Here is a 23,980-nt window from a genome sequence, read left to right as displayed (position 1 = left end):
TCAATATAGTTTAGGACACAGGAGTCACCAAGGATATATGCTCTGCTTGGATCATGGGCATCAGTCTTAGCAGAAAGACTGGTCCGCAAGACGTAAAGACGCAGACAGTGGCGGAAGAGACGCAGTGCGAGGTCATCGGCACCCAAAAAATTTAACAAAATGGCGTCCAAAACTCGAAAATTTCGCCAAAAATGCCCTCTTTAGGTGGCAATGTTTCCTCTTGATGCCAAGCTGGTACTCTATAGTTTGATGTAGTTTGTTACTGGTCAGCTATTTTGTTGACGATTGGGGCTCCCTCCCCCATTCCTCCCCCCCTCTCTCTCTCTCTCTCTCTCTCTCTCTCTCTCTCTCTCTCTCCTCTCCCTCTCTCTCTCTCTCTTCTCTCTCTCTCTCTCTCTCTCTCTCTCTCTCTCTCTCTCTCTCTCTCTCTCTCTCTCTCTCTCTCTCTCTCTCTCTCTCTCTCTCTCTCTCTCTCTCTCTCTCTCTCTCTCTCTCTCTCTCTCTCTCTCTTCTTCCCTAGAAACGACGTACACGCTCATGTGTTTGTGCGTACGTACGTACGTACGGCCGTCACCAACACTGAAATAGACCAGCGCTCTCCTTACTGCAATTTTGGCAACTTTTGGACTTCGGGTTATACCAAATAAAAATTTCTATTTTTCCGACGCGCATGCGCAGGTCTACGTCAATGCACGCACTGCAGAAACTGAAGATTTGTTTTGGCCTTAAGCTTTAAAATCTTTCGCAAACTCACATTATTCCTTTGAGTTTATTTCCTTGTAAATTGTAAAATTATCTGTTAATAATTTTGCATTAACCAAATTAGTAACCGATTTGTCTGCTTCTTCATTTATTTTAGATGTTTTTTTCTCTCTTTCAGGTCAGGTGATTTTTTGTTTACTGTTAGTAAACAAATAATGAAATTCTTAAATGACCGTGAGAGGTCCACAAGCGTGTGAGTCAAGACTGTATTGTCATAATGTCACTAGACTTGAAATCATGTCGTTAGATGGTAGTGTTTGTCGTCCATATGCTGCGTCATTTTACACTTTTGCGGAGCCCGTTCATTGATGCCCGCGTTCCATCCAGCATGCCACACGGATTCTGCCCTACTCAAGAGTGGGCTGTTCAGTACCGGGGTTCGGCACACGTCGGCCCACCGCCCCCTTTGCCTGCCTATTATAACGACTTGATCAACCTGCAAGTATGCAGCAACTGAACTGCATGATTCATTTTTTCCATGTAGAGCGCCAACAGTAGCTCACGCTACAGAAAAGACTCATCCATTTATTTATAGGGATGTCTACAATTGATTAGTGCCAGTTTCTTTCATATCTCGCATTAATATCCCTTTTAATACGACGCTTAGGGACAGTTTACTATTCAAGAACAAATCTATTAACTATCTTTTTCTGGTAAGAGAATAAGTGCTTTTATGGCAAATCATATTTTTAGAATATGTAAACAAACTCTTCATAACGAGACGGTGGTTGTTAACAAACGTTCAACTGACCAATCAAACTGCCTCTTAAATAAATATTCATATTTTCGGAATCTTTAACCAATCAGAGTGCTCCGTCCAATTTTGGTAGCAAGCCCCATGTGTTGTGCATAAAAGGGCTTGAAAGTTGTTCAAGTCGGTAATTAGAAACACACATATTGGGGAGCGAGGTTACACTGACTGTTCCCACGTGTTATTAATTTGTTCGCCGAACCGCACCGCGTGCGCTCGCGATGAAGGTGGACTACACCAAGTCAATTGCCGACTCGATATCAAGTCTACAATGTATCGAACGATGGTTGGTTGGAAGGTCGATGGGTGGCCGCAACGAGATGAGGTTTATTTAACACAATACGATGAATAAAAATAAGAAAGAAAGTCTTTTTTTTGTCATTTTAAATATACCTCTTGGTTTCTAAGTAGGGTTACACCACATCTTACCCTTACATTATAAACCGTTACGGTAAGTCATTGCGAATATTTTGGTTATCAAAGAAATTTGCTTTTAACTTTCACTCGAGTCGGATCTATGGGACTCGAGTCGAGTCATTTTGCTGACAGTGACTCGACTCGAGTCAAGTTATTTACCCGTCTGGACTCGAGTCGAGTCGCCAAAAATTGTGACACGAGCCATTTCAACTTCAACGCAAGGGCTCGTCAAAATCAACTACTAACAGAACCGAAAGTATATACCTGTCCAATTTCTCCTACTTGCTCTTTACTGTATAACGATTTACGTACATGTATATTATTATGCAAAGATGATATTATATGCAGTCCTCCATATTTACATTTAAGGCTGCTTTGAGTGGAATTGATCGAGGTGTTTGTCTGTTCTGTTATTATCCTTCCGTCCCTCTTGTCTTCAAACGCTTCTCGATTAAAAACAAATCAACATGATAACTTCTCTAGTTTTGTTTACGTTGCACGATAAGATAAAATGTGCGTGCCAACGAGTTTAATTTTTCAACGTGCAATTTCCGTACATATTGAGCAAACTACAGACCCAAAGAATTAATTCACTGACCACACAAAATCTTGTTATTGTCCCTCTGTAATTTGGCCAGCAAATTTGGTGTCTGATAATGGTATCGAGAACTCTACTAAAACCATACAACCTGGTTCCCACGATATTGTTTTGTCTTGCCATTGGTGGATAGCAGCGTGGCCAGGGTTCGTTAGGAAAAAAAACTGTCTTGGTCCGGATGAAAGTTGTTGATTGTCAAACCTATCAGAACATAATCTGATAACACTTTATTTATCACAAAACGAAATGCAGATTAGCTACCGACAAGTGAAAAATTGACGTGATCCATGAAGCTGCATTTTGGTTAATATTGCCCCGTTCCGTGGGAGGATACCTTCATTCTACAAGTGAAGCCGACTCGCATCTTTTCCTGAGTACAACTGCTCCAAACCATGGGTATCGTTGCCAACATTTTGGTTTTGTCTCTCGGTCTCTTCCTTGCCTCTGCCAACGAAGCAGGTGACTTTGCAATTTCTACATTTTTGCCAGAGAACAACGGAAAAAACTATGAATTTATTAAGGCAATAAATATGCGCCTGGCCGGTTGTAAGCGTTCGTTTCTGTCCTGTTCAGGAGAATGAACGCTGATAATATCCGAGGTGAAGGCGGGCGACATTATCAGCGACAATTCTCCTGAGCTGGTCAATTTAAAATCGGTCATGTATAGCGAGCTCTTGACAAGCGTAGGAATTGCTCAGTTGTGTTTGGTATTATCAGTACACTTGTTGATAGGATATCAAACCTGTTAAAAACTGTTTGAAATTTGGCTTAAAGTGTAGCTGCAATGAATGAATTTTTTCTTCGATTTTGTGGTCTTCTGCAACGTATGAAAACTCTCTTATTTTCTTATTTGGCTAAATGCATTGAAAAGTGTACGCTCTTAAACAATTAAATTATCCCTGCTTATCCATGCAAATGAGGGCACTGTCGCTGTGAACTCATCTTGGGAAGCCGTGGTTCAGCCATAGAGGAAGGACGCAGAAGGAGTTTGAACTGCCCGGGCTGTAACATCTGACCAATTACCGCTTTCTAGCATGCCTGGTATGTCTATAGCCAGAGCGCAGCTGCTCTTTAACAGCCTTCAAAGTTCTAACACATTTTGTTTTCTTATCTGTAGCTTGATTGGTGTCAAACCAACTATTTTAGCAAGAATAGAAGCTCTCAAATAATACAAACATGGTACATGAGACAATGCTTTGGTTTATTATTTTGATTTGCAGGTAGTAAGTATGAGAGGTTCACGTGGTAAATTCCATTTGTAGAAAAAAACTGTACACAAAGTTAATATTAAAGCAGCCGACAATGACCTATAAAATTAACCTTGTTTCCCCTCAACAGAAGAACGGCTATTCGAATGCAACTGCCTAGGACTGAATCGTGAGTACAGCCTTAAAGTATGCTTTACACAGTTTGCAACTTTAATAAAAGAAAGTTCTGTTGTTCATAAGCATATGATTCAGACACACTGTCTTTACAAGATATTACCCATTAAGATAAACATGGAAAATATCTGACGTACATTTTTGGGGTAAGACAGTATTGAATTTAAAGGGTCCAAGTAATAGCCGAAGAAAAAGCAACCGCTTCGCGGTTCATGAACCAAGACCTAATTTCAGGATAGGAAAGATGTAGGTGTTGGTATTTTAATGTTATTAGCAATCGATTCGAGCGGAGTGAAGTGAAGTCTTCTAAAATAGGACTTCAGTTGAGTCATTTTAATTAGCCCATAGTGACTCTAGTCAGGTTCAATAAAGTCATGGATTAAGTTACAAAATCGGCTTGGAGTACCTGTCCGAAAAGCGCTTATATGACTTTCACTTCACCGTATATGTTCTTCATATTTATTTATTTCCAGTTAATCCCGACAACGTGTGCACAGGTAGCTTTTCCCCTGTCACCTACCCGGAGGTAGGAACCTTTGACGCTAATTTATGGTGTCATCGCAGAGGATTCCCACCAATGCATCCGAACCAAATTGGTACCAAGTTTCGCCTGTACACCCGCAAGAACCCGTCATCACCGACGGTGATATCGACGTCATCATTGGGATATCCCTTCTCTGCCTCCAGCCCTACCAAGTTCATTATTCACGGATTCACTGACAAGGGAGAAACAAGCTGGTTGCTGAAAATGAAAGATAAACTACTTGCAAAGGTAAGACCCCCTACTATTTAGTCGTTGATTATTGTCACCTGAGTGTTCGTATGACTTCTTCTATTACATGTAATTTGTTCAAATTCACTTTGCGACCGCATAGTCACTAACGACTGCTCCATCCCACTGTCACCTTTCTGGTGGTGTAAACGAAAAGAGTTTCTTTTTTAAACCAAACACTTTGTTCTGACAGGGTTTATTCCGGATTTTGTCAGTGAATAGAGGGATTTATTCAGGCGAAATTGTACTAAAACACCACGCTGGACTTTTGACTCAAAAGGGGACGTTTGGAATTTTCCAATAAGGCTAAGAATTTTGTTTTCAGAGAACCTCTGTTATTTTTTTAAGTTAGAGAAATATCCCCGCAAATTTTGAATCCAAGAGGCCCTACGTAAAACACATAAGACAGTACGTCGGTCATACTCCACAAAAACTACATACAGAAATAACGATAACCCTCACCAGGTAATAAATGACTGCTTACCAATGTTTCGGTGTTGAGGATGGTGTACACGGCACCTAGACACTTTAAAGAAACAACGGGCATTTATTCACTTCAGGGTGACTTCAACGTTATCGGCGTAGATTGGCAAAAGGGAGCTAGTCCAAGTTTTATTCCCGACTACTGCAAGGCACGCCAGAACATTCGCGTGGTGGCCCGCCAAATCCGCAATCTCATCAAGAAGATGCAGTCCAAGTATTCGGCCTTTAGCCTCAATAACGTGCACATTATCGGACACAGTCTGGGTGGTCAGATGGCCGGATATGTTGGCCAAGAATTTGGTGGGAAAATCGGACGTATCTCTGGTGAGTAGCATTCGGAAAATTGCAAACAAAATTCTATTGTTACTGACATAACACATACAAACGTTTCTTTTTCTACTGCGCACTTTCGCCAAGCAGTGGTTGATAGGTACTTAGGACTGGCCGTGAACACAAAACGAAAAGAATAATTCAAAAAGTGTAAGAAAAATCCCAAGTAAGTATTTAAAATGTCAGACAATGCCTTCCATTATAACATCGACGATGGAAAGTGTGCATTTTGAGGCAAAATTTATTGCCAACCAAGGCTGATGAACCTTTTTGCAAGCTTTGGCCACTTTTCGATTCTTGATGATTCGTGGTTTTCAAATATGGCAGTTCACCGAGACAAGGTTTTCTCACAAAATATGTTCCCAAGTAAAATTCATGCCACTGCCCTAGGTGAAACAAACGTCGAACAAACTGGCTTCGGCTGTTAAACTTATTTCAACCGTAAAGCCATAACTTGGACGCAGTCATTTGTTCTATTTTGTTACAGAAGAAACATTTCAGTTAAGAACTTCAACTAACAATAGTTTTCGAACATGCATGCTTTCCCCCTGGTTTAAGAATCATTTTTGGACAGTGGGGGTATACCAAATTGCATTCAATGTCGTTCTGACCGTAAGCAATATGTCGCTTTAGGTATGGATCCCGCAGAACCTGACTTCCAAGGCGATCAGACAGGCTGCCGACTTGACCCTAGCGATGCCAAATTCGTTGACGCCAGCCATTGTTCAATGTTCGGCATATTCCAGCCGGTAAGTTTGGAAAATCCATGTAGAATGTTCACATTCACTCCTCTACAAGAAACATCAGACGTTGTCAGGTAATTGCCCCGAGTTTCCGTGGCAATTAATTGGAAATAAAGGGAAGAATCTGCACATGTATGCATTTTGATGTTCCTAAGTTCGATAGAATTGTGCACCCGATTGGGGGGCACGGGGAGTCGAGCCACCCCCCAGGTTTAATTTCACAACTCCCTTTGAAATACAACCGTACATCCCAGATTGAGTGACATATTATGTCGCTCAATCAAAACTACCAAATTAATCAAAATTCTCTCAAAACTTGGATGCCAATACTAAAAAGTACTGAAGGTCAGCTTACTGAACTTTTTACTGAAAAACCCAGAAGGCAAAAATAGACTTCACAGCAATGATTATGATTGTCTCTTGTCGATTTCTCAAAATGAGCACCACAAATGCCTCAGTTTGATGCTATGTGCTCTCACACGCGGGAGTGGAGAATTTGTTGTTCATGATGGTTTTGTTTTTTTGGTCGGTGCTCTGCTAGGTGGGCCATGTAGACGTCTATCCAAACTATGGCACCCACATGCCCGGATGTGCCTCCTGGCCAGAACTGTCGGAGGGAACGTGCGGTCATAGCAAGGCCATTGACTACTTCACAGACAGCATCAGCAACGACTGTGGCGCCTTAGCTTACCCCTGCACCTGGCAGACTGGCCAAGGACAGGGCTGCAAATACAGTGGTCAGAGTGGCGTCAGCGGTGTCAAATTTGGTTACCGAGCCGACCAGACACCGTCGAGTAAGTACGGTCTGTACATCATGATGACCAATCAAAACTCGCCGTTTTGCAATCCGAACAGCAAGCCTTAAATAAAAAAGTAGACCTGGGTTGCTGATTTACAAAGTCCTGTCTCAGGTATCGATGACTGATTAGAGATTGATCAGATTAGAACCTTTTTTGATCAGTGACGATGTACAGAATGCTATTCAATTGTTGGCGTGAATAGTATGCGTGGTTTCTTACAAGCCGTGTCTCTCGTACCCCATTGTTAAACCGGGTCGTGGCGTTTCTAGATCTGTTGTCTACGAGTATTTCCTTCAAACGACAGTCAACATTTTTAATCCGTTACAGAACCAACCATTAAAAACAAAAGTGTTCGAGGCATTTGCAATGTCTTAATTTTAAAAAGGGAGGTGGGGAAACTGTGCGTAATGGCAATATAATTGTCCAAAGATCTTAACTGAATATTCAATCATTTGAACACTCTATTGTCGTTAGTCATTCAATGCTGCTTATCATTTTCGTTTGGAAATTGCATTTTAAAATTATGTTATGTTATAACATAATGTTCATTTAAATTTAATTGGAGTTATTAAAAGCAAAACACAGCATTCGTGCGAAGCACTTTAAATCTTATATATGCATGGTCATTTTGGTTTGTAATTGTTAACAGTTGTTGAGGTAAGTGTCCAGTGTGGACTGTGGAAAGAAGACGTTTTGGGTCAGGCAATCAAAATCGGCTTCGCAGGGGGGGGCGAGGGGCATTGGCCCACTGAAAAGCCTAAAAGGGAGAAAGCTAAAGAAATGGGGAAAATGCTATGAATGGGGATGAATTTTCACCATTTCGCTGGAATATACCTCGGAAACGACCCCCTTCCACTGTTATTGGTTAACCACAAAATGCTAAATTCATCCTTCCCCTGAGCCCACCCCCCCAAAAAAGGGCCTGCCCACCCGCATCCTTGGAAGAGTCTTGAGATGTACATAACAGAGGGACAATACGACTTCTGTGAAGGGTGAAACACATTCTACAATTAAGGATTTTAAACTTTACAGTTTTCCGGACAATTGTATCGGTCACAGAGGAAGTTGTCAAAATAAAACAAAAATAGCGTTATTCAGCAGATCTAGATCTAGAGCCATGCACTATTTCAGAAAGGTCGTCTTTAGCCAAACTAGCCCTACACAAAATTAATGACGACAGAAATAAGACAGATTTCAAATTAAAGAAAAGCCTATTCACTGCCTTGTGCGTGGAGCTAAGCTGGACCCAAAGACCCTATGAGTCATTTGATGCAAACTATGGGACAGAGAGAACCCCCCCCCCCGCCATTGAGTTGGTCATTGTTATACTGGTATCTCAGGAATTCTTTTCAGACATCAAGGGGGGATGTGTTAAGTAACAATAGGCTGGAGTGTGTATAGGGACTGGACTTGTTGGGGGGTACCCCTCTGTCCCATTTCATGCCTGGTATACTATGAGCCCGAGCTGGACCAAGAGAGGGCGCAATTTTCCTAGCAACGGAGGCTCCTTTGGTGGGAACTGCACTTCGCTGGTTCACAAACCACGACTATGAAATGCACGCGTTGACGTCGCGTCGCTACCAATAAAATGAACAATCCCGACCAACATGGCTCTTTTGTCCTATGAGGGGTAGCATCTGCACAGGGTGGACAGAGCTCGATAACGGATCGTGCTTACTGCACGCTACTGCTCAATCATTAGACTAGCGTGCAGTTTCGCACTAACGTAGAGCAGTTTAACTTTTACTAAAGATTTCCCTGGACTTTTGTAACAAATCATCAGCGATCGCGAAGTGGATATGGTTAGCCGCCCGACGATTGTAAACGCATACCAGTACGCGCTACGTGTAGAATTTCACTTTGCAGTGAATTGGTCAAAAACGCTCATAAATTTGTTAGTTATGCAACACAGTCAAGATACTTCGCCCCAGTCAAGATACTTGAGAAATATGGCCGTTATAAAACAAAACTAACCAAAACCTTCCCAACCTGAAGAAAAGAAAGGTAACACAGACTGAATAGACCAGACAGAGCCGCCGCATCGTGGAGGGGATGCTGAGATATTGCTTCAAATCTTTAGCCGTAGATAGAAATATGTAAATTTTAAGTGTCACCAAAAGACCAGCGGTGAACAACAAGGACAGCTTGAAGGGAGATTAGAATTTTGCGCTTAGGCTCTCATTTATTTGGTGCCAAGCACTGATCTCTATAAACTGGATAGGCAGCTCTGCTCTGAAAATTGAATAGCCTTGGTCAAGGCGGCAGGTGAGCGCTGCCGTGCGCGCGCTGCGCTGCGACGAATGACGAACGCCTTGACCAAGGCTACGAATTAAAGCGACTGCGCGATCATCTTAGGCTATTCAACACAATGGTATTTTCCAAGTCACCGGCTAGGCTTAAGCGCAGTGCATGCACTCACTCATATCCTAAGATGGCCGCAGTGTTTTCTGTGGTCCTACTCACCTGTGGTGTATCCATCAAGAGAGGGCGCAGTGGGGGGTTCCCAAACATGTTCTAATTTATTAGGAACTGGAAGTGCCAGCATTTTGGCAACAGTAATTTGGGGAGGGAGGATTGTTTTACGGATGAAAGAAAACGGCACTTGTATTGAGGAAAAATGTCCCTTGCCTGCAGCCAAGACCTGGGTACGAAACTGCGGCCTGGTGCTTGTCAGTACTGAAATCTTGCATTTTGTGTTGATGTCAGCTAGGGTATAGAGGCTATGCATGGTAACCTTCTTATAAAACAGGTCTTTTATTCAAACTGATACGCACTTAAAGAGGTTTCCCTGTAGAACCGAGGAACTACCCTGCAAGATTGCTACCACGCTAAGCCTCCATTGGCTAGGAACTGAAGCTGGTTTGAAGCTTTCCCAAATGCTTTGACATAGGGGAAAGTATTTGACCCAAGTTAGAGAATAAGACTCAGGGATGTCCAGTTGGAGGCGAAAATGAGCCATCTTCGTGTTACTGTCGGCCACCGAATAGTGTAATGATTCTCCCCATCACAGCGAGACTCAGCCAGTTTCCAAAACGGGCTTCCAGAGCTATGGCTATGTCGATTGCCTGCGTGTCGCCACACATTTCTAATGAAGCAAAGACCTAGGCCCAGCTCTAGACAGATTCGAGTGTAGCCTTTGAATGAGCCATACGAAGGGGTATAGACAGCACATCATGCGTCCAAAATGTATTGCTATAAGAAGTGCGTGTTAATCTCAGTGTCACGCTCCGTCGTTGAGCTCATGCGCGTGAAAAGTAGTTTGACTCTAATGCCCAACATAATAACACACAAATGCCCAACATTACACACGAATAAAACAACTTATTTTCTTACATATTTAATGGAAAGCATGGAAAAAAGCAGTGCAACATTGAACTGAGTCCTACACATTCGACTTGCTTGGTTATTCGAACGTCAAACAAAACTTTTTATGATAATCAGCTTCAAGAGAAATAAAGAAATTGTAAAAAAAAGTTTAAAAATACAATCTCATGTCCCATAACGGATATATCCAATTTAAACCAGGGAGATAAGGTAAACTTAAGGTAAAGTCCTATCCATAGTCTTCCCCTGGTCTATCTTTTCTTTTTTATGTATTATAAAATGGTATTCCTGTTGTCTTTAAACTTGCTTGAAATTTGTGACTTTCCTCACAAAGGCTTTACCTGATTTGACTGTTTACATGGCTGTTTTGAAGTTGGTCTGGGGCATATATCCTGGGTCATGTAGGTAATATTCACTTGCAGAACAAAGGATACATTTCATTTTTCGGATATGGGTTTCATGAGAAGTCTGCAGATTGAACCGCCAAAGAGCCACCAGAGGGTTTTAACGATACAGTAGGCCCAACCAAGGACAGGGTGTGTCACCAATTTCATAATTGTATTGATTCGTTCAGGTAGGCCTAGCCTACGTAATAACGCCTGAACGTTGTACGGGGTAAATTATTGCTTTGTTTATGTTGCTTTTGGTATGGGAGAGTTCAAAACAAAAAGGGGGTAAAAACAGCCTATTTATTTGATTTCCTATTAGTTTCTTTCCTATTCACCTTTGAAGTAATCTCAGTCGAAAAAAATTAAAGTATGTATTTTTTAAAATCCGTTAGAGGGCAAGTTGCTCCCTACCCCCCCCCCGCTGGATACGCCACTGATTCTTCAGCATATCCAAAAAGGCAATAATTATGCTAGTAGTTCCACAGCTTTCACGTTAATGGTCTATTTTCAGCCGAATTAACTTAGACAGCGGTGCGAGTCGGCCTTATTTGCTTGCCCGGTGGAGGTATTTTGCTGAGGAATCCAATTTCCACAGATAGGCCTAATGGGCCTCGAGCCTGACAAAGAGATAATGTAAGTTTCTAGCACGGAGGCTCCTTTGGTCAGAACTGCACTTCGCTGGTTCATCACGAACGACTATGAAATGTACGCGTAGTTATGGCTGCATCGCTACCAAAAAAATTGAACACTCCCGACCAATATAGCTCTTTTCAATCGACGAGGGGGTACTTCTGCTCGAGGCGTATTGAAGCTTAAAGTGTTATGTGTCGCATTAATGGGTCATAATGGGTGGAAAAATCCTAAATTGTAATGTAACCGTGCAGCTACGCACCTACTTTTGTGACGTCAGTGCGTGGTTTTACAAAAATGGCATAGTGGTTTTGTCGTACGCTAAAACGTGTTTGAAAGAGATAAAAGCGGGAACGAAGCGCACTGAGTAATAAAGAAACTCGGCTCATCGATTCCATGTAAGCTCAGAATAATAAAATAGCTTAGTTATAATCGTGGTGTCAGTATGGACCGAAGATAAGACGCTTGACGGTATGAGAACAGTTGGAAAAGTTATATCTGTTTAACTTTAGTGATCAATAAATAATATAATGATAAAGCTTTTGCACAGATGCAACTGAGGAAGTTGGTTTTTTGTGTATGACGCGGGGTCCAGTCTTTTGATGTAGCAGTCGCGTTCCTAGAAGTGGCTGCTAAAACTGTGGCTGACTGTCAGTACAAAAGTACAGTCACGGTGTTAAACATCCTACGCAGCTATGCACTGATGAAAATACGACCCTATTTAAAATGTTCACGTCGAAGGAATTTGAGGTAAAATCGAAAATGTGATATTTCTGCAAAATCTGGCCGTCAACATAAGTTGTAGGCAAAATGTGAGTGGTCTGCACGGAAGTTCGCCACAAAAACGTCGGCCACGCGCCACTTGGAACATGCTACCCGGGATGACAGGCAGTTCAGACCTGCAGGGCGAGTAGACTATAGGCCTATGCCATTAATAACAACTATGTAGATAGGGAGGGTAAGATTACCGGGGGATATTCTGCTTGCCGACCCCATAAAATATGGGACATTTTAATACAGTGGATATTACTTTTCCAAATATATTGCTTTATAAATTAAACCAAATATACGGTCATGAGGAATTAACAATAGTTTCAAATTTAGTACAACTCGAGTAACCTCCAGATTGTTATCATCTATTCATTGCAGATCGTAATCTTTACATTTCGACCTATTAAATTGTTGAATAAGTATAATATAACACACAGACGCTACAAAAATACCCGCAGGCCACGGCTGTCAGCAAAACCGCTGACTTGGAGTTCCGAACACAGCAGGTCCTTTGTTGGTATACGTGACCTGCTGAATTCGGCAGGCGCTGGCCAACCACAGTCTTGTCAGCCGTCTTCCACGATCGTGTGATGCATCCGTGTTGAAGTACGCAGGAATATTGAGGCCCATGCTGACTTGGATGTAGGGCCTACATGTACATGTAGATTTCTTCTTGGCAGGATGAACCGTTTTATGTTTTATCCGAGAGTCTTGATCGTATTGTCTGTCTTCAGTTCGTGTTGTTTCGTTTCGTCTTCCAGGATCGACTCGCTGAATAGAGATGGCGTTTCCATTTGGATAGACGAAGATCAGGCACTGCGTCTGTCAGGTAAGTGTGTCTCAGTGTTCTTAATGCCATGGATGTGTAAATCCTTTGTCAGTGGTGAAAACCTTTTAGCTTGAATTTAAAGTTGATTTCCGACTTTTGTAGGTCAAGAAACCAATCTGTTCATTCTACAAGATGGACAGGTCGGAGAGTTGCTACAGACCTTGGAGACGGAAGCGGGGAACGGGTCCCAACCCAGCATAGCTGTGGATGTGTCCTTGCTGAATGTGACATGGCAGGCTCCCCCTCATGTAACGCCTCGTTGTTTTATCTCTGCATGCAAATTAAACTCACATTTGAGATGTTGAAGCCCAGTTTAATGTTAGTTTCAATGGTCGAAAATCGCTGTCAGTTTAATGTTCAAAAAAGGAATGCTTTTCAACGGGCGTTTGCCGCTGGGGCAAAATTAACATCATTTAATGACTGGTAAGGCATCCTTTGATGATAAACAGGACATCGTGATAAATACGTAAAAGTAACTTTCCACGAATTGTCTAAGCCTTAGGCCAAAGCGGACGTTGAACTTAGCCATATAGCCTACCAAGTTCCAACACGTCGCTCATTAGGTACCCGAACTGGACGAGAGTACTGGTACATCATGATCATGAATCACATTCACGTAAATGTAATCGAAATCATGACTCGTCAATTTCTTAGGTAGGCTAAAAGATTTTCTTCTCGACCAAATTTCCATTAATTTATTAAAGCATCGTTTGCTTTGAACACGCTTTGCCTCCGTTTCTCTTAAGTGGAGCATGCCCTCCGACCGTGATCTTTTATTTGAAAAGGATTAAATTAATTCCTGTTAGAATCAGTGGCGTAGCCACGGGGGTGGGGGCACCTAGGGGCACACCCCCCCTAAAAATTCCTGGTGCCCCTAGGTGCCCCCCCACTAAAAAAACGGAGGAATGGACGTTGAAAAAGGCTAATATAAACTTGCCCCCCCCCAAAAAAAGTAAAAACACCCCACTGAAAGCTGGTGCCCCTATAAGATGCTGGTGCCCCCCCTAGTAAAATCCTAGCTACGCCACTGGTTAGAATACCGTCGATTTTGGGTAAATAATAAGTAAATAATTTCTCCCAGTACAAATACCGGTTTCGGTTGCGGTCATATACACGCAAGGTCATGAGGACACCTACGTTGAACATTCCAGAGAAAGGGATCATTCCCGTGACCGAATCGGGTAAGTTCCAAATATTTTTGCGGCGGGTTTTCTCAGCCAAATATTTCCCTTCCCCTATGAATAAATTGAAATATTGGGCTAGGGGGACATTAATGAATCGACAAACACTAGAGTCGATTGGGGATATTTTGGAACACAAGAATCACTGCTTTTTTCGTCCACATATACGCCTCTTTTATATTTTTCACCGGCCTTTTGCATTTATGATCCTACGCTTTTCAACCTCCCGATTTTGCGTGATCCATTGTCCATCCCGAGTTGGGCTATTTTGAAGTTCATGTTGTAACTCGCTGTATCCATGTTATTTTTCAGACAGTCTAGCATTAGGACTCCGAATTGACTTTGTTCACTGACAGTCAAACCTGTATTTTTAACACCTGCAAAACCGTCTTTTCGTTGTGAACCAGGATTTCAAATCGAACTTCCTTGCAAGTCCGACGGGTTTGCGTCGTTCCTGATAGCGTTGAAAATTATCCCACCGCACCGTCGGCACACACCGGTTATTCAATTAGCACAGGTGCTGCGGAAAACATGCAGCATGGATGGTGAGATGTGTGAAATTTGTTTTTCATCTCAAAATTGGGTTTCAAAGGTAGCCATTTTATCACCCTGATTTATATACATGTGTATAGATGCCACGATGTTGAAACAACATGTGTGAGTTTTGTTCAGGATCTGAAATTCATTATATTGGCTGAATTTTAGCAAGGTTTAAATCATAATAGGTCGAAGATCTGGCTTCTTCGCAAATTTGTCAACCGGCAGTTCAGCTCTAAAGATAAGATTTGAAATATCCAGGCTCCAGCTCACACGATTCCGCGAGGAAATCTGTACATTCTCGTCAAGTTTTCGCCGATGAACAGTGTGACTGGAAAACAATGAAACGTCAGTAGAAAGATTTTTCTTGACAACTGAAACTGCATTTCTTTCTTAATTGCCTCTCTAGGTAATAACCATACGAGACTGTAATGATGGCGCGAGGATGTTCAGATGATCTGCGCGTAAACGTTGTACATTCATGAATCGACCTGACCAAGGTGCACGACATTTTGCATGAAGCAAAATACTTCAATGCTTTTAGTTAGGTTTCCAATTATGTTGTGACTTATTTCAAGTTTGATATTTTTCTTCATCCTCGAAAAACAAGTATGCATCTAAATACCATCAACAGAACCTGCCTGAAAACTTTGGTATATTAATCTGCACTTGTATTACAAAATGATAAACATTTTCGCCTTTGAGAAAGATTCTGCTTGGATCGAAACGTCAGGCCCTCCATATTTTGAGATTTGTATTTTGGTCATTGTAGTCAGCAAGCAGTTTGCAACAGTTTTGTATTACGTAGCTTTAAAATTATAAACAGTAATTTTATTGACATGACACGTTTATCCCCTGAAGAAACATCTCATAGAAAAAGCATGTCGGAGGTCATTCACACGATTGTTCAAGATTTCATGTATTTATTCACTAAACACTGCTACACAAATCCAGTTTCCTGTGAATGTCTAAACTGTACAATGTACATTTGAAAAGTCTGAAAGCTGAAGACATAAGCCTCTTTAAAATGTGCTGACAGAAACTGTCCTGCTTTCATTGTTTTCTAAACTAGCAATTTTGCTGTAAATGTAACTTATTTTTCAAGTTGTAATTTCATAAACAAGACAGATGTACCATTTTAAATATAAGTTTAGTAGATTTCTCCCGTTTACAACTTAAATTTTTTATCCCATCCATTGCCATTTATGTTTAACACTGCTTCAATGTTTCCAGTTTACCCTCCAGCTTAGCTTTCAATTTTTGATGGGTCCAGCCTTACTATGCAATGCTTAAAGCGACTAGCACCGTCAAAATGCTATATATTTTAGGTGCAACACAAAGGCAACGTAACTAGACAATGCACTCTTAAAGATTTCTACACATACACTGCATAACCAATTGAATGGCTAAATTGTCAAGTATGTGACATAGCGGGCGATAATCATATCAAACTGTGCCGACTGATTTATTTCAATTGTGCACATCAGTAATAAGTATTGCAGACAGTGTTTAAAGGTCACACTAACAGAGTGCACAAGACTTGTGACTGGGCATTATGAAATAAAACAAAACTCATTTTGGGGGGTTAGATTTTTGGTTTTTTTTAGTTCTCTACAAAATTAACTTTCCAATTATACACAAAGATTTCAGGTGACGGTAAGGCGCTTCATTGAAAAACTCTAAACATTGGCAAGAGTCCCAACTAAAGCTTTAAGAGAAAAGATTTCTAAAATTCACCTGTTTTGAAAAGAATACAGAAAAAGTTTTACTTCACAGATTGCCTTGTAACTCCATTTGTAGAGTCTGATTGAAATGAAACTTTGCAAAATAACTAAGTAATCTGCAAACAAACATTTAAAAAAGCAGGAGATTGATCTGCCCTTGAAATTTTGACTGGTCCGTCCTCAAAAACACCCTCTTTTTACGTTATCTCGGTTCATGGTTCCACGCTAGGTGTGCCAAAATAATAATCTGTTCCTTATTATACAGCGCTAACTCTTGGGTCACTCATTCGTAGCACAGAGACTCCAGCATCACAGCGTTTCTGAGCCATTGTTCCTTCCAGAGCCCAACTATCGTTGACTGGATCGTATGTTTCTATAGTGTTAAGAAGACTTCTTCCATCATATCTGACAACAGTGAAAAGAATATAAAAACCATCACTGGTGATGTGTTACACCAATTACGCAAAGATTTTACTCCAATATCAAATGTATTTACTGGTGTTGATTGTGAACTTGATTATAATCAAGGGTTGGAGATTTTTGATTCTGTCATTTTTGACACTTCTACATTATGAAGTAAGTAATTTATATTCTACTTTATTGGTAAACTTCCATTTTGGCATTGTTAAAAATGCATTTGTAACTTTGCATTCAACTGAATAATACAACACAGGTTCTTTTTAACTGCAAAAGATTTGCGAATGAATCAATTTTGTTTTCACCGAGTATCAAAACTCATTTGGTTGTAGACATGTATGTAGACGCACCCTCCGACGGCACAAACTTTGCCCTGTATAGCAACAGCTCCCACATAGCACCTAGCTGTGGTCATGCTAGCTACAAGAGACCAGGAGTTGGTTCTCGGATTGTAGCATTCTACTGAGGCCAGATGATGGGAACCATTGAAGCCCCCAACGGCGTAGATCATATCATTGATTGTGGCTACACCAGCACCTGAGGGGAGAGGCGTTCATTCAATTGAAAGAAAAAAATGAACAACAAAATGACAACTTTCCTGTTTGAAACATTCATTATCATGATAATCAGTGATGAGTGCATTGAATATGCAATGACCATTTCTTATGCAATTCCCTGTTTGACGTTAAATCTGCAATGCTTAGCATGCAAATTGAACTTTGAAAAACATTTTTAGACTTTAATTTGCATGCTCGGCATTGAGATTAAAGTTTTTAAAAGTGCACAAATTAACAAATGTCAATTCCTATAAAATTTATAATGCAGTCAAGTTTTAAAAAGTATACAAAATTAGCAAGTATAGCAAGTATACAAAATGTTAAATGGCTGAATGCTGAGAGCGCTGACAACTCACAGTTCACAAGTTAATTGGACTGCCTTTCTCACAGTTCAACCTCTATCCCAATAACAAGTCACAAGTTAATTGGACTGCCTTTCTCACAGTTCAACCTCTATCCCAATAACAAGTCACAAGTTAATTGGACTGCCTTTCTCACAGTTCAACCTCTATCCCAATAACAAGTCACAAGTTAATTGGACTGCCTTTCTCACAGTTCAACCTCCATCCCAGTAACAAGTCACAAGTTAATTGGACTGCCTTTCTCACAGTTCAACCGAACAGTTTGCAACTTAACTTTGGACTAGACTTGTAAGGCAACAAATGGCTAACTAGTAATGACTGGAAATCCTTGAAATAGTTTGTCACGGTACCCGCTGCTACATCTGATTTTAACCAGCCAGTCGACACCGGCAAGCTTGGTGGTCAAGTGGTTAAGATGTCTGCACTAGTAAGCAGGAGGTCGTGGGTTTGAGTCCCACCTGAGTACGCTTGTGATTTTTTTCACAAGCCTTCAGGGGCATACATTGAGTATACAGAGTTAAAATACACATCGGACAGGGCAAAAAATCCAAAATTAGTAATGACTAGATTACAAAACAGATCGCAAATCCAACTCCTTCCATGCATTACACGCTAGTCTTTCAACAGGTTACATGATGGCCTACAACAGGCCATGAAACTAACATGGGATTACCTGATCGTTTGACTTTCATGGAGGCCACAGCTGACCACTGTCCACTCCGAGAATCAAACATCTCAACCGAATCCAGTATGCTGTTGCCGTCATATCCACCAATGCTATATAGCACTGAGTTGGCCGTGGTCAAGCCAGCACCCTCTCGTCCAGTGTTCATGTCTTGAATCATGGTCCAGCGGTCAATGCGAGGATCGTAGCATTCAGCAGATGTCAGCCGGGTATTTCCATCAAAGCCTCCAGCAGCGTATATAGCATCTGTAGTCAAAGAAAAATGAATTCAGGCACGCAATGTCAGGGACGTCAGCTGGGATTTCTACAAGTTGCCCTCTCACTGACCATTCAATCAAATCCTGCCTTGCCCTCATCTACAAAACTGCAAATGTATGTACATGGAAGATCCAGAACCAACCTTTTTTTTGGGGGGGGAACAAGACTGGGGAGTCATGGCGGGCAGGAAAGCTTGAAAAATTCTGTATTCGGCTTTTGTGGCCTTTCTGAGAAGTTAGGCTACATTTGGTGCTTATTCTCATTGCTAAAAAAGATATAAAGACCAAGCAGTGACAGATTGTGTAGTGTAGAATCCATCATGTGTTGGATTTTGTGGGATTTGGGACAGCTGTGGTCAACCATTTAGTTATCACCCACTGTGTGTGGTAATGGTGGCTGGGCCAATACAGCCCTGAATCCATCAACATACTGCAAAACCAGATGGTTGGATTTTATAGGATTTGGAACAGCTGTGGTCAATCTTCTAGACATCAACTATTTATAAAGCAATATTTGTGGGGCTTCATAGTCCCATTTCTGTCAAAATTCTTCAAAATAGGTTATTGATTTGGTAGAAACAGGGCTAGATAGGACTGTCGCCAAGACAGCAGGTTTTCATCAAAATGGAGAAGAAAACTCCAATATACTGTGAAGATTAATACTTGTCACAAAAAGATACATAGGGTGTAAACTCCAGTCCTTTCACTTATGCCCATCTCAACATATAACTGTTTGAATCTCACTTTCCCTTTAATAGTTTCATGTATTCATACAATTTTGAAATAGTGCTTACAAGGGCTAGCAAACCTTGAGAAATATCAGTTCCTACAAAAAGTATAGGATGAAGATAATGTTTGTAACGTTGCGATGTCATACAACAGTCATTAACATCATCTACGACCTTGAATAAAGAGAAGCAAATTAAAATTTGTGATGTCTCCCAAATGAAGCTATTCAACTAGGTGTATTCACTGATTGGGTGACTCGGACAGAAAAAACACTGATTGGCAGTTTCTTCGGCATAAAGTGAAATTAAATTTAGAAATAACATCACCATTAAGCACTGCAGCCCCTGGCAGTCCTCTCTTGACATTCAAAGGGGCCATCGACACCCAGGTGGGTTGACCCTGAGTAAACTTGAGGCATTCTACAATGTTAAGTCTTGTTGAGCCATCATAACCTCCAACAGCATAGATATGGGCACTGTGCATCACGGCGGCTAAATAACGCCGTCTTCTACTCAAGTCCTGTCAAGGTAAATTAGTTTGAGTAATACTTGACACTTTACACGGTGTTTACCACAGGGAAAAGGTGCTCTGCATCTAGCTCTCTGGGTGTATCTCTTTTATGAAGTAAGTGGTAGTTCAGTGGAGAACCTCTGATGAGGAACAACTTCAGGTGAGACTCGCATCACAGCTAGTCTTTTTTAGAACTTACTTTGCTTAATGGTTTTCAAGCACAGCTATCCTTTGCTTACATTTGAGGAAAAAAACAGCAGCTTGCAGCTGATGTAAATGACGTGGTGCTTACTGCAAGTATATTTTATGGGTTAATGAGAAATTTCTGAGTGTATGGGTGAATGCAAACGTCTTGACAAGCCCATTGAAGAGATTTACAATTACTGGAAATGATCTAATCAATCAATAATAACAATGCTTTTTCTTACAGACCAAAAATGCCCAAAATGTGCATGACTCACTGGTAAGGAGTGCCATTCCTTTGTCTTTGGGCTGTATTCCTCGACGATATTCAGTGGAACCTGTTGGCTTCCAAATCCACCAATCACAACGAGCCTTTCATCTCCACCTATAGAAATAGTCACAGGCACAAGGCTTGACCCTACAGACAGGATGTACAGATGTAGGCTCTCCCTCGGAAGGAAAATCTCGGTTATTATTACCCTGTTAACATATCAGACTTCAAACCCCTACCAGTCAAATCCGATCACATTTGTCATCTTTTGCTGGTCATTACCTTTACTGGTTTTAACATTTTAGTAAAAACATTTCAGTAAAAACTTTTCACTTGGTGATCCGTGGGGAATCTTAAACACGTCAAACACAAATATTTGATAATTAAATCAGAAATGATATTTAGCTCAGTATTTTTAAACAAGGCACAAATTTTATGCAATGCTAACTCTAGGTTTTAAATTATCTTCAAGGATATGAGATGACAGCTACATTTGTAGTTTTTTCCTTTAACTAACAAGCATAATACATGAAAAGTGACTGACTGAATTCAGCTCACAACAAAGGACAAAACACTTACCACTTCTTGACTGGAAATTACTTCCAGTCATCTCTGCTCTACAATCAGGACGTAAGTGAAATCGTTTTCCCTCATCAACGAGATCCCTACAGGCTAAGCTCTGCCTGATTAAAGGCTGTAAGAAATCAATTGCATTGCCGTAGTCATCTCTGTTTAATGGTTTAAAACCCCAAATCAGTGTTTGAGGACATGGTATCTAACTCCATCTGCTTTTCACATCTCTATTATATTAGAACAATCTCCATACTTTTACCTCCTTGTCAAGAACGTCTGTAATAAACTTGGGTGTCATAAGGGGGATACGGACATCTTGTAGTAATGTAGGAAGAAGATCCTGTCTTTCTGATGCATTGTGGTTGACCCAGATCATCACGGCTTCATACACTGGCTCCTCACATTCAACCTGGTTAAATGCAAACACCCAAGGGGATATGATATGACTATAAATGGCCTGGAGGTGGGACAGAGAACCAGTGAATTCCAAGAAGGGGGATTCTTCCAGTGGCCTGTAGTAGTCAAATAAGGTCCATTTTTCTATGAAGCACTTTACGCAAAGTAATTTAAATTGGACAAAACACAAGCATTTTAAAGCAATTTTGTGGCCAAATCCTACCTCTAAGTCATCTCTCTTGATGAGCTTAGCCACTTCATCTACTTCTAGAGATAAGTACTCTTCATGTTTCACTATTTCACTAAAGTAACGACAGCCGTATCCCTCGGCAGCGTTTAGGAGTCCCATGCATGCATGACTCTCAGCAAACTTGGCGATCCCAATGCAATTAGAAGCATCAAGTTGTGTAGTGAGAAAGGCACAGCATGCATCTTCCACACCTGAAAGATTTTACAGACAGAGAAATAACTGTAAATAAAAGGAACAATATTTACGATCAGAAGAAGCTGAATGCTGTTTGTTACAATTTAAACACTTGATGTAACTAGCTGACAAGAAGCATGAGCTTAGTTCTTAGGGTGTATCAAAGACGATATAGTAATGGTGTCTCCAGAGGGGGACGTGGGCCAGTTTCTCCCTTAGAGACAGGTTGCCGAGTGTCTTACTTTTATTAATTGAAGACACTCAAACTTTTGAAACCACACCTGTTCTTGGCAGGGTGGGGAGAGGGGGAGGCTTTTTCAGGTAAAAACAATACTAGGACAGTCATTCTGAAAAAAGAAATTCCATTTTGCCGTCCCCCCCCCACCCAAGACCTGGATGCTGTGAAATGGTAAAGATAAAGACCATTCACACAGACCATTTAAAGACTTAACACAATTAGAACAGAATGACTCACTACTCACTGCCGCAAATATCAACGTTTGCTTAAACACAACGTAGCTGTAATAGCCAGAGTAACTTCTCACTCTCCAATGAGCTGTGTCAGCTAATGCTCTAGAAACATTTACTTAAAGTTATGCATAAGAGGCATCCATATGCAGCACAGATTTTGTTGAAACACTTCAGTGGAATGTAATAGTAAACACAAGCTAGCTCAGGCTAGCAGGAAGTTGGGCAAACAAAGCAGGATCAAGGCAGAAAAGTGGCTGGTTGTATTTTCAGTAAATATTTTCACAATGCCATATGACTTTCTTGTACAAGGGTTAAAATGGTAGCACTTCTGCACCATTTTTCCAGTTTTTTTTTCAAGACTGACCTTTGAGCTGCAAGAGACAAGCAGACGGCAGTAGCTCTTGGACATTCTCCACAGTTACCTCCACTTCCTCTGTGTAAATAAATTCTAACAGCTTTTCCATTGCACTGGCTTTCAGGCCTTTGAGTTCTACACTTGATTTAGTACTTTCGCTCATCTAAAAGAAAATACATACATGTAGGAACTTACATTAGACACTTGGGTTATCTTTCAAATATTCCTTGTTGATCTTCTAGAGGCAACACTCAATTCTAAAAATGTTAGAAGCACTGACTAAACGTGCTGTGACACAGATTAACTTGACACCTGCCTCATTTGTAAACATTGCACAGAAGTAGTTACTGCATGCGGCCAATATAACACGATGAGCAGGGAATTCTACTCCTTCTACCACCACGGTGACATCGCAGAGCAAAGACTGTTTCCTCAGTCTGTTCAGTGTTTGCATCATTGTCTTACAGTGGCTACCAGTGAAGGAATGCAGCCTCTGGTCTTCCAACGAGGCGCCATCATCAGAGCATAGTTGGTCTGTTTCCATTTTTGTCATGAGTTCAATTTTGATCGGCGAGAGAAAAAGGGTCCTGTAGATAGAAATGTACAGATAGATGAGCACTGGACTTCTCTCATGATTAGCCAAGTGTGCTATCACTACCACGTCAGTCTAAAAACAATGATAGTCCTTGGCATCTACTAGGCTCAGTTTACAATGGATGGATTAAAGCAGAGGAAAATGATAGGTACGTCTTTTGATACAGAGACCAAAATTTGGTGTTTTCAACCATTTCAACAATTACACTAGTGAGTTATGTACATGGTACATGTAAATGTAAGTGAAAAATGCACTTGAAAACAGAATTGCTCACTTACCTGTAAAGTCCACCAGCTCAGCTTGTATGTTCCTTTCAGACAAATCCACGGACATAAAAAGTCAGGGCACTGCTCAACGTCTCAGGTCAATCTACATTCCATTCCACAAAGGATTTTCTTCTACCAAGGTCACTTGTGTGACTTGACACAGTTTGCTGGCTAAATGGCCTCAAGATTTTCTTCACACATACATATGTGTATATGATGACCCCCGGTGGCTAAACACACAGCTTTTCAGTTTTCAGTTTTCCACAGCGTGCTATTTTTAGTCACTTTGCACTTCACTATTTCCTGGGGTAAAAGCTGCTTACGGATGAATGCACAAAGACCCATAATATCTCCCACAATGCCGATTTTTTGGACACGCTTCACTAGGAAGGCATTTTACAAACATTCTTTTCAGCCACACAATAAGTACTTTTAGGGCAGGTGCACACGCAAGCTGACAATAAGTGCTGAAATGCGTGTGCTATGGTTTGCCAACAGCATATACG

General features: G+C 41.1%; 3 protein-coding genes across 5 annotated transcripts; 2 read left to right on the top strand and 1 right to left on the bottom strand.

Moving 5' to 3' along the window:
• Nucleotides 1-2,830: 2,830 nt before the first annotated feature.
• Nucleotides 2,831-8,147, top strand: LOC110982076 (pancreatic lipase-related protein 2-like). The gene is made up of 6 exons (XM_087136136.1): nt 2,831-2,987; nt 3,867-3,905; nt 4,384-4,682; nt 5,243-5,489; nt 6,129-6,244; nt 6,780-8,147. The coding sequence occupies exons 1-6, from the start codon at nt 2,921-2,923 to the stop codon at nt 7,101-7,103; spliced, it is 1,092 nt and encodes a 363-aa protein (XP_086992262.1). The 5' UTR covers nt 2,831-2,920; the 3' UTR covers nt 7,104-8,147.
• Nucleotides 8,148-12,687: 4,540 nt separating this feature from the next.
• LOC110982106 (wnt inhibitory factor 1-like) lies at nt 12,688-15,614 on the top strand. Of its 2 annotated transcripts, XM_022240283.2 has the most exons (6): nt 12,704-12,794; nt 12,914-12,981; nt 13,084-13,229; nt 14,063-14,162; nt 14,570-14,707; nt 15,109-15,614. In XM_022240283.2, the coding sequence occupies exons 1-6, from the start codon at nt 12,781-12,783 to the stop codon at nt 15,129-15,131; spliced, it is 489 nt and encodes a 162-aa protein (XP_022095975.2). In that variant the 5' UTR covers nt 12,704-12,780; the 3' UTR covers nt 15,132-15,614. The 2 variants fall into 2 exon arrangements, with proteins under 2 accessions (XP_086992196.1, XP_022095975.2); XM_087136070.1 differs by having other exon boundaries at nt 12,688-12,981.
• On the bottom strand, nt 15,602-23,897 carry LOC110982105 (kelch-like protein 12). Of its 2 annotated transcripts, none has more exons than XM_022240281.2 (11): nt 23,487-23,897; nt 22,930-23,200; nt 22,623-22,776; nt 21,587-21,804; nt 21,227-21,376; nt 20,974-21,088; nt 20,402-20,508; nt 19,757-19,949; nt 18,433-18,690; nt 17,146-17,377; nt 15,602-16,828 (listed from the first exon to the last, which is right to left on the bottom strand). In XM_022240281.2, exons 2-11 carry the CDS (start codon nt 23,164-23,166, stop codon nt 16,681-16,683), a joined length of 1,812 nt encoding a protein of 603 aa, XP_022095973.1. In that variant the 5' UTR covers nt 23,167-23,200; nt 23,487-23,897; the 3' UTR covers nt 15,602-16,680. The 2 variants fall into 2 exon arrangements, with proteins under 2 accessions (XP_022095973.1, XP_022095974.1); XM_022240282.2 differs by having other exon boundaries at nt 17,191-17,377.
• Between the last annotated feature and the right edge of the window lie 83 nt (nt 23,898-23,980).

Source organism: Acanthaster planci, linkage group LG04 (genome assembly GCF_054643075.1).
Source record: "Acanthaster planci isolate LZ-2023a linkage group LG04, COTS_SCS, whole genome shotgun sequence".
In the NCBI taxonomy this organism is placed as follows: Eukaryota; Metazoa; Echinodermata; class Asteroidea; order Valvatida; family Acanthasteridae; genus Acanthaster; species Acanthaster planci.
This window is presented reverse-complemented; position numbering and strand designations above follow the sequence as displayed.